This window comes from Catharus ustulatus, chromosome 2, assembly GCF_009819885.2.
Source record: "Catharus ustulatus isolate bCatUst1 chromosome 2, bCatUst1.pri.v2, whole genome shotgun sequence".
Taxonomy (NCBI): Eukaryota; Metazoa; Chordata; class Aves; order Passeriformes; family Turdidae; genus Catharus; species Catharus ustulatus.
Window position 1 is genome coordinate 43,484,867 of NC_046222.1, and position 10,518 is coordinate 43,495,384.

At 37.4% G+C, this 10,518-nt stretch overlaps 1 protein-coding gene across 1 annotated transcript; it reads right to left on the reverse strand.

The window, feature by feature from the left end:
- Positions 1–711: 711 nt before the first annotated feature.
- LOC116992489 (collagenase 3-like) lies at positions 712–8,450 on the reverse strand. The gene is made up of 11 exons (XM_033052168.1): positions 8,431–8,450; positions 7,269–7,635; positions 6,937–7,178; positions 5,625–5,773; positions 5,404–5,529; positions 4,371–4,532; positions 3,682–3,799; positions 3,011–3,144; positions 2,513–2,672; positions 1,670–1,773; positions 712–1,159 (listed from the first exon to the last, which is right to left on the reverse strand). The coding sequence occupies exons 2-11, from the start codon at positions 7,563–7,565 to the stop codon at positions 1,059–1,061; spliced, it is 1,593 nt and encodes a 530-aa protein (XP_032908059.1). The 5' UTR covers positions 7,566–7,635; positions 8,431–8,450; the 3' UTR covers positions 712–1,058.
- Positions 8,451–10,518: the final 2,068 nt, after the last annotated feature.

Below are 10,518 nucleotides of genomic sequence, written 5' to 3' on the forward strand. Positions count from 1 at the left end.
AATTCATTTAAGTAATTTCACAATGTCAATTTATTCTTCCAGTTTATTTAATATTACTTTTTAAAATCAAAGTAATCACAGTCCCACATCATTTGCATTGATTAAAACAAAACAAAACAAAATCTTACTATATACTGAAAAAAACTGATATAGATATTAAAAGAGTGGCCAACATGAAAAATATATTATTTTTAATATTTTGCTTTGAGTGTTCAGGTTCTCTTCTGGCACAGGCATAACCTCTATAAATGTCACTTCAGTTAACACCAGCTGAAAACATCTGGGTTGTGATACCAGATGTAGCATCATGCATGGTTGCAACTTGCATGATTCTCTTGTTGCTGCTTCCTTCTGGTTTCCCCATTATCATACAGGCTTATGATTTCTCCAGGGAGTACTTTTCCCTTTTCCTGCTTTCCTGTCTCTGCTTTGGAATGACATCTCACTGCTTCTGTACCTTCTCCTTGTTCTAAAGATGACATGGGCATCTGCTTTTAGGGGAACATTCCCATTCAATACAGTCAAATACTTTTGAATTCCCAAACCTCATCACTGCTGCTTGCTCAGGGAGTCACCATGGAATGCTCACTCATTCATTTCACATCTGAATCCCCAATACGTTAAAAGGAATTTCAAAAAGGGAAGAAAGATTAGTTTTAAAATATAAAGGTCATGTCATGGATTCAGCAGGTCTATTTCTTGGGACATGCTAGGAGATCCTTGAAATGTGCTAGGTGTACTCAGAATACTGGGAATCATTAGTGTTCATGTAAGTATGTGATGTATCCAGCATCACTTCAATACTAGACAAACTTCAAATGGTGTAATGCATCTTGAAATCCTAATGACTTCTTTTCTCCTTTCCTTTTAAGTCAAATCAATTCCAGACTGACATGCAGCTGTGTAAGTCCATATATACAGTGTACATTTGGTGGTAGGTAGCCTAGTACCTGTTCATAGAACCTTGCTGTCCTCTGGTAAACCTAAATGCCCACTTTATTAACATTCCTATGAGCTACAAGCTGCTCTGCAGCCTATGACATGGCACTCAGCTGTAATTAGCACCAAAATAGGGAGTTAGTATGCAGGACACGGACAATTCTTTGACTCCAGATGCTGTATTCAAACTGCAGTGGTCCATTGAAGAAGTAGAGGTAACCTAAGGAAAAAGAAAATTAAAAAGAATTAACACTAAGAAAGTGTGTTGTCATATCAAAATCATTCCTAAAATAGTAATTATCTTGTTTTTGGTTTTAATAATCCAAATGAAAAATTTTCATATTTAGACTGCTGAGCGAAATTTTTCAAAGATCTTAATTCCATTTGCTAGAGCTGGATCAGAGTTTTAAAATGACCAATATTCTTCAATCTTTTGTCAAATTCTTACTGCACTTTATCAGGAAAATACAGGGTTGACATTTTAATTTTTAAGACACTGACTCAGAAACATTCCCTGAAAAACTGGATTATTGCATTATAATACTTCTACATTAAGCATGTCACTTTAGGTTCCCTAAGCAAGGAGCTCTTTTTTTGACCAGAGCACAATTTAGGTCAGAAAACTGATTCAGTCAAGAACAGAAGTGTTGATGTGAAGAAATTAAAACTACAAATGCAGAATTTTCTACAATTCCAAGTTTCAAGGGCAATTAATTATCAGATTATGTACCATTTCTTTCATAGACTGCATCCACTTTATCACCAATTCCTGGGAATTCTTCCTCTATCAGCTTGGGGTAGCCTTCTTCCATAACTTCTGCCTCTTCATCATAACTATATTAAACACAAAAGAAAAAAAATCAGGGGATTTTAGCAGCCTGGGAGTTTGGCCTGTGCCCTTTCTATGTTTGAAATTAACCACCCCCAAAACAAGCCATCAGCCTTTCGGTGCTTTCTCTCTAGTGCAATGGCAAAATGCAGGGTGATAAACAGGGCACACTTCCACCAGAAATGGAACAAACACAAAGCAAATAGAGCTACATTTTCAGAACTGATCTATTAAGTATATATTTTATGGAGGTTATTGCACCTGGGGTATTGGTACTACAAACCTATCCTCAGGCTGCTTGGCCCAGCGATAGTGGGAAGGGATGGTAATGTTTTAATTATGCATGAGACCTGATTGTGAGACCTACTCGTGGACAGTAAAAAAGAGACACCCTAGGGTGAGGACAGATTTCATACTCACAGCATTGATAGCATTTCATGTCACATGAGCAGCTCAAGAAAGCGGGATGGGATATTTGTCTAGCAGGCATGGTCATATTAGAAATCCTCCCAGATTAGAGCACTTTGTTCTCATTCCTTACACTCATTCAGTTTTTATCATCTGTGCCCACATTTTTATAAAAGCTTTGCACACACCTTTACAACATGTTGCACACAGCTATAGCACCAATGAAAACCACAGACTGGATTGGCCAAATGCCTGGTTTGAACCAAGCTGCTGATCTTTCCATACGTCTGGACAGGTTATGATGGGGACACCAAACCTGACCTGTCTCCAGCTTACCTCCAGTACTTATTTCCAGTAAAAAAGAGAGTCTTGCCGGTGTCTTTGACATGTACGGCTGCATCTATTCTTTTCATTTCTTTTGGGAATCCCATTTCATATATCTTTTTAGGGAAGTCTTCAACTATGTCATAGCCATTCAAAGCCCAGACTTTCTTTCCTGAAAATATAAAAAAAGTATGAGTGAGTCTTTTGTAAGGACTCAGCTTTGAGAGAATAAAATGAGGAAACCATGATCCCTATTTTCATACAACAAGCAGATTCTTAGGTCACATACTCAGTAGGTATTAGACTATTTGTACTAGGATTCTGAGCATCCTAACTAAATTGTACATCTCCTAATTCACTGAAAATTTTATAGATGTGCATTAGATTAAACTTTATTTTTCAAGAGAGGAAGGTAGGATGTTTTATTCTTCTATTGATTACCTTTAAGCCACCTGTTGAGTTTGATTAAATATGTGTATTTTTCTGTCAACAACAAAATTGAAAACTCACCTTTAAACATGAACACAAGATCCTTGATGGGATTTTCATAAGCTGCATCTATTTTATTTGGAAGCTCTGGCCAAAAGGACTTAAGTAACACCAGTTCTGCCTCAACCATCTGAGGGTGAAGTCGCCAGAAAAACCTAGTTCAGAAAAGGAAGATATATTTCTTGTCATGCTGTAGAGTAGCAGTATTTTTCATGTGCTGTAAAATGTTGGATAGACAAAGCCCCTCTCAGACCTTTCCTTTCCTCACAGCTATCAGCTGCAAAACATTTCTGTCACAGTGATAATCTCAACCAATAACAAATTTTAAGTTTCTTTCATTTAGAGAAACACTGCTGTCCCATGTGAAGCTCTTGAATGCAGTACAACTTCACCCAAATGAAAGTAGATTTATCTTTGTTGAAGAAAGTCCCATGAATTTAAAAATGTGTATAAAAATGTCAGTCTTCAGCCATTTTACATTCACATAATATTACTGGGCAATCAAGTCTGTGATTGCATTATAAATCCTGCCTAAAAAGATATTTGATTCAGTTTCTTAAGAAATATCTATATTGATTTGTGCTCTTTTAAATGCACATTTACCCCAATCTTTAGCAAAAAACTGAAATTATGTTTTTGCTTGATTAAACTTTACCCAGTACCCACCATCCTTGACATGGAAGTGTCTTTACCTGTCCTTGAAGACCAGCATTTCTCCACGAAGTTCTGTTATTGCATCAAGTGATAATTCTACATCACATTTATCGGGTGTTTTGGGATGTTTTGGGTTGGGATCTTTGTCTCCAGCACCTGGGATGATAGCATATGATGTAAGCTTGACAATGTTAACCTTCTTTCTGTTAGTCATGATATTGAAAATCTCACAAGAGCGTGATGAATTACAAATAAAATGGGTACAAAATTTTTACTCCGAAAATCTGTTCTCTCTTTTCACTAGCTAAATGCATTCATGAACTTTGCAGTTCAAATGTGCTGCAAAGTGTTAAATGAACTTGCTTTCTTTATCCCAAGTTTTGAAGGTCTCCAAAGACTTTATGCTTTTCATAACGAAACATGGATAGTTCTGTTTCTACCTTTAGACTCTGTTTTACCATCTCTTTTCAGGCAGGTCAAAAAGTAGAAGGACTCTGGTCCCCATCATCTGCACTGAAGGAGGCAGGGCAGTGAACAACTGTGCTCTGAAGTGTTATTTTTTTTCCCTCTGAACTACTAAACCTAAGCATCTCCTGTTCCAGTGAATCATTCCTCATCAGTCATGACTGTTGTTACTGAACATCTGCAGCTCACAGTACATGTGCAGTGCATCTGCAGCAGGCTAAAATGATACAGGAGGTAAATATTACATATTATACAGACTTACCATAGAGCTCTTGGATCCCTTGCACATCGTCATCAGGAAGCACAAAACCAGTTTTTCCGGTGTATGTGTAGATTGGGAACATCAAAGCTCCAGGGTCTCTAGAGTGTTCAAGTCCCAGTGAATGACCAAATTCATGGGCAGCAACAAGAAACAAGTTATAGCCTATAACAAATCACAGCAAGAGTAAATGTGTATCTCCTTGCATCACCAGGCTTGACACTGTGCTTTAACATATGGGACAATGAAATGAGGCAACTGAATACATGGAAAAATTCTGCATAATTTGTAAAATCACAGAAGGGTTTGGGACCTTAAAGACCACCAACTCCAAACCCCCTGCCTTAAGCAGGGACACCTTCCACGAAATATAACTGCTTGTCATTTTTCAACTATGATGAGTTTTGCATTAATAAGCAAACTTTTACGTGGTACTTTTATTGAGTAGGGAGACTTCAATTTCTTGAAGTTTCTTTCAAAATGGGAAAGCTGTAGGGTGAAGTCTTGGTCCTACTCAAACCAAGAACATTTTGTGTTGAGAAATCACTTGCAGTAGAGAGTCCATATTATTTTCAGTATTGCAGAAATTAGCATTAATGCCAGGAGGGGGACCTAATCCAGTGCTGAAAAAAATTGTGTTTTGTTCTATTAAACTCTGTCCTGAATAGGCAAGGTGATAAATTTTGAAATTAAATGCGATCAGACCATGTGCAGTTATGTTTGCTATAGGTTTCAGTAAGCAATTCCAATCAGTCTGTGATCAGAACTAATTGCCCTTAGTGAAATGCCAAAATGACAAAATCTTGTTTGTGTCATTTTTTTTAAATCACTTCCCGTAGGAGTGTTATATCTTAAAATTAACGCTACACACATGTTAAACTTCCATTTTTGACTGGAGGTTAAACTCAGTGTTCTATGTGTGAACAGTGAACATAATGATGAACAAACAATAAACAGGTAAAACACACTACAGATATCAAATAGGGATAAATTTTCCATGTATCACAATTTCAAATAATCCCAGAGCTCCTGCTACCTTTAGAATCATCTGACCAAACTTCATCATCATCAAAATGAGCATCTCCTCCATAGTCTGGGCCGGGGGGAAAAGCATGTGCCAGTAATCCAGAGGGTCCATCAAAAGGGTAAAAGTCACCATGTTCTACGAAGCAAAATTCAAACCAGTTAAATTGCTCCATCTTATGTATATTACATTATAGTTTATTTATAAAATAAAAACAATTGTTTCTGCATTACCTTTGGTGCCAAAGGAGATCATGATATCAGCTACACCACTTCGTATTCTGGTGAAGTTCAGTGGCGTCACATCAGACCAAACTTTAAATGCTTTTTTGAAAGCTCTGTCTACTTCATTGCGTCTCAGATCTGAAGTGTAATTCATAATTCTGTCCAACAAATTAATATCTCCAGTTAAATTGTGTGAATTGAAGAAATATGCAATGCACTTTTATCTTACTGCACATCTCATTAAAAGTTTTTGCTCTTGTCCTATGAACTTATCACATAACAAGGAGCTTAGTAGCTGCATACAATATTAAATAAATAAATAAATATTTCTAGCATCACTAAAATAATTCAGAGGTATCTGAAATGATCCAACAGCTTTCTGTAATTGTTTTTCTATGCACCAGAAGATTTAGAAATTGACAGATATATTTAGTATTAAGTAACATCATATCAGTAACTTCAAAATTTTTTATGTCATATAAAATATCTCATGATTCTCACTTCCTGGAGAAGCAAAATATTATCCAAGATGATTTTCATAGGCTATAACAGTCCATATTAAAGCAACATTTATCATTAGCAATGGAACAAAGAGATTTTAGTGATTTCATATTTGGAATCTGCTAAATAAAGTCATTAATTGTAGTTAATTATAGCTGTTAAAAAATAAAGTCAGTCTGTAGATGTTGAAAACCCTATATATATGACCTTGCAGAATTAAAGGATAAAGTATCTACCCTGTGAATTGTCAGCCCTTCACCTCCCAAGGTCAACTTTCTTGAGGTCACGGTACAGGGATTTGTCTGACCAAACACAGATATCTGTATCTGGGATGTGAGATGGAAGAGCCTCTCCCACAGTCACAATACACGGACTGGTTTGCATCTACACCACTCTGTCCAGGACAAGACGGAAGCAAACACTAAACCAGGACCAAACAGAGCTAGGGAGTGACCCAGAGAAGTGCATGATCTGAGTCCCCAGCCCTCCTTCATTTGGCACCATGGGTGTGCCCTGAGTGTCTATATGGAGGCCAAATGGGAGCTGCCAGTTTACAGCACACCAGGTTTCCTTTCCCATGACAAAGTGCAATGCATAAAAATCATGTTTACTTCCATGGGCTGCAATGTACGATGGGAATACCCTTTCAAAAGTGGCGCTATAAGGATTTTAAACCTCATTTATTAAATTGACAACATTAGGTTTGTCAAACTCAAATGCACCCTTCCCCCATCAACCTCATGTACTGAGAAACCCACTGGACAATGCACCTGGAAAGAAGGTAATAACAGTAATAACACTCAAAGTACCAGCCATTTACCTGTACGTCAAATTCATTTTTGACCATTTGAGTTTTCTAGGGAAAAAGTTATATTCCCCCACATCTGGGACACCACATCTTGGTTTCTGCATCAGCTCATATGTTTCTTCATCTAGTTTGCCTGTCACCTCCAAGCCAAAAAAAGCTTGCATTTCCCGAAGTTTAGCTGCCATTGTGTTTCCACTCTTCCTCATTATGCCGGCAGGATTCGGATGGAGATCATAGTGAGTCCTGAGATAGCGCTAAGAAGGAGAAAAGGAATGATAAGCCAAAATTCCAAGCAGTTTTAACAGCACAGCTGGAACATGCAAATGAATTATTTTGCACTGTACCTCTGCAAACTGAAGGTCCTTTTCTGTGAATTCATGGCTGTCTTCAAGGGGAATAGGGATTGTCAGGCAAAATGACAAACCCAACAAGAAAAGGAAAACAGCTGAAAGTCCTGATTGGATCATGTTGGATTTCTGAAGTCTGAATCCCTGATGTTTCAGAGGGCAGCTACCTTTACTTTTATAGTCCCAACCCACTGAGTCACCACTTAGGGACAAGTTAAAACTTCCTTGTTGCTGGAAGTAAACATGCTTAGATGGCTGGTTTGTTTCTCCTCCCCTACACTGTGGTTTAGGCATCCGTTCTCCAGCTGAGGGCTCTGAAACTGTATCCTCGTATAAACATGAGGTCTCTGAATATTGACATAGTCTGCGGGAAGAAACGGGCAGAAGAAAACCACACTTTTTGATTGTTTTGCAGTAACTTCCACTGGCAATAACCGGCAACAATGCTGCAATAATTTACTTTTCTTTGCTAGAAAAATTGTTTTTTACCATTTGATAACCAATAAAAATACATAACAAGGATCATCATTTCTAAAGTAAATTCTGCAACTTTTCAGTTGTTACACTAGTTCAACAGCAATTTTTAGTGAAATAATATTATAGAGTATACAATATGATATTGTTTCTTTGTTTCTGTAAAGAACTATGACTCCATAGCATTAAAAGAATTTTACTTCAGAGATCCTTAAAGAGAATTTCTATCTATATTATAGGATAGTTTACTGTCTGGCATATTCAAAAACAGAAATGCTAAATACCAGAGAATTAGTTAAAAATATTTAAAAGCATTTTTTGTTAGTAATAAAGCAGGTCTTGTAGAGTGACTAATTCATACAAATTATCTTCAAAAAACCTGAATTCAATTTACTGTATGAGAGGATGAAAACCACAGATCAATGAGAGAGCTAATACTTTGAGAGAAGTGATCTACCAGCTACAGGAAGGCAATGTGTGTGTCTCAAATAACAAAAACTGTGATTTTTTCTTATGAGGTGGATAGTAGGATAAATCTGACATTATGACAGAGATGGTCATTACTACTACACCTCAAAAATAAAGGTTATTTCTATCTCCCCAGGATTGCCACAATCTCAGCTCCTGCTATAATTCGTGTCATGTCACCTACTGACAGGGGAGATGAGGTTTCTGCTGAATTTACCTGGCTCTTTCATGGATAATTTCTTTTGCCTGTATGGAAAACCTCAGGCAGCTTTCTGGTAGACACTGGTACAGGCATCCTGGAATACATTACCCTGAATGTTCCCTTGTTGACAAAACAGGAAAAGGACAAAAATCAGTGAAGCTGAATGTGTAAAAGCTCTGTTACTCAGACAATGATAGCTGTGTGTTTAATGGTGACAAATAGCAAAAGCAAATAAAGCTGAGAAGAATTTGTTATGTAGGCTGTTTCTGCCTCTCTGCCCATCTCAGCCACTGCTAAATATGGTTACACCACTTAGGAACAGACAACAGCTGTTAAAGCAGTTTGTATATTCTCCTTTACATTGCCAGTCAGCAGCGCTGAGACTTGCTCAGCAATGGACATAAAGTCTGTGAAAGAGTTATCCCACCTTCTTGAGAAATGCTGTCCCCTGAAGTGCTTCAGGCCAAGCACTGAATCCGTACTGCTGATGTCTCACTGCACTGCACTCCTTGCTAGTGCAGACTGACAAATGATGTGTGTATCCCTTTCCCTACCCTTCAATATTTCTGTATTGATATTTACAGCAGTGCTTTTAGTAATGTTGGGGTACCCAGATAAGCAGTGTTTACAGTGTGTTTCGCTTGCTATGCGTGGAGATTGGGAGCAGTGGTGTTGCTTTGTCATGTTTTTTGTGTCTGTAAGGAGTGCTCTCCTGGAGACCATGAAGCTGTGAATTGTCCTGCTCTTCACAGCAGTATCAGATATAGCTGAGGAATCAATGAGCAAAATGTACAGTTTAAAACTCCACAGGTAACATTCCTGTGAATTCTAAATTCTCTGGAATTAGGTTTCTTATACACAAAGAAGCACTTGTGTATCACTGTCCCTTACAAGATTTAGTTAAAAGTTGTTTATTCTGTGTCCAGTCCTTATATGGCTACTCTTTTTCAGCTCAGACATTGGACTCTTTGCCTCTGGAACGGGAGAAATTAATTTCTTGACCAACAGTTGCTGAAAAAATGTGATCAGTCCATTACATTTGAGGAGCGGATGATCCCAAATTATTCCTCAGTGGTTTCAGGTTTACCTTAATAAACACAGGTTACTTAACTACCAATTAAAGGCAAAACCAAATATTCAGAGACAATATTTTAATGATATAAATGTAGAAATGAAAAAAAAAATCTAGGTTGGCTCAAGAGTAAAATTTAAAAAGTCTTGGCTTACCCAAAAATGCTCCAAGGAGATGTGGAGCCTTGCTCTTAAAAATGCTTAAGCTGCAGTCAACAAAGCAGTAGTAATTATAATTGTCTTGCATGGAGAGAATGATTTATTAGGCACGAAAGAATGATTTTCCACTTTCTGTGATTTTTTTTTTCACAAATGGTCTGAAGTTCTTTGAAGTTCACTATGAAAGCTTTGCTTTTGGAACCTTCAGAGAGCTGCCCTGAGGCATTTTCAAGAAATATTTTAAAAACTGGGCAAAGTAATTAGAGGAAAAAACTAGAACAGGCAGCTTTTCTGAAAACAACTTCTCTTTGTGTAAGGAAAGATGAGTGAAGCCAGATCTTTGCTACAGCAGGACAATGAAATCAAATGAACAAGTGAAGAGTTAGTCCACTGTAGTGAACAGGTTCTGGTGTGAGTAGAAATCATACAAAGAGAAAAAAAAAGAAAAGCAGGGAGTCTGTAGTTGTTTTGTCACAGAGAGTAAATCAAAATGCTAAACCTGAAGCTGGTTTCTGAAAGGCTGTGCAGTGAGCCATGTGAGAGCATATTATGGCTGAAACACGTTTTCAGAACATTCAGTTAAATCCTTTGAGAGTCCTGGCAATGTAAAAATACAGAATCCAATATGTTTTCTTACACATTTTATTGCTTTTTATGCTACTTCAGTAGCCAGAAGCCTATATTGAGGCATGGATTTTTGTCTTCTGTAGACAGAGTGAAGAAACAATGGTGAAAAGGCCATGCAAACAAGTAAATAAAAGGCCCAAAGAAAATGAGCTGTATTACCCCTTTTTCTGAAACAGTGTCACAGATGTAGTGTATGATGGTATTTTTAAGGGAGATAAATTCTTGACTGAGCTGGGAACTAAGTAG

Bases quoted from the DNA above. Each gene is read 5' to 3' on its own strand.
- LOC116992489 (XM_033052168.1), bottom strand. From the start codon at position 7,565: ATGCCTAAACCACAGTGTAGGGGAGGAGAAACAAACCAGCCATCTAAG. The intron at 5,774-6,936 runs GTAAATGGCTGG...TTTGTTGGACAG, and splicing joins AAAATGAATTTGACGTACAG to AATTATGAATTACACTTCAG. The intron at 5,530-5,624 runs GTAATGCAGAAA...TTTGCTTCGTAG, and splicing joins GATCTCCTTTGGCACCAAAG to AACATGGTGACTTTTACCCT.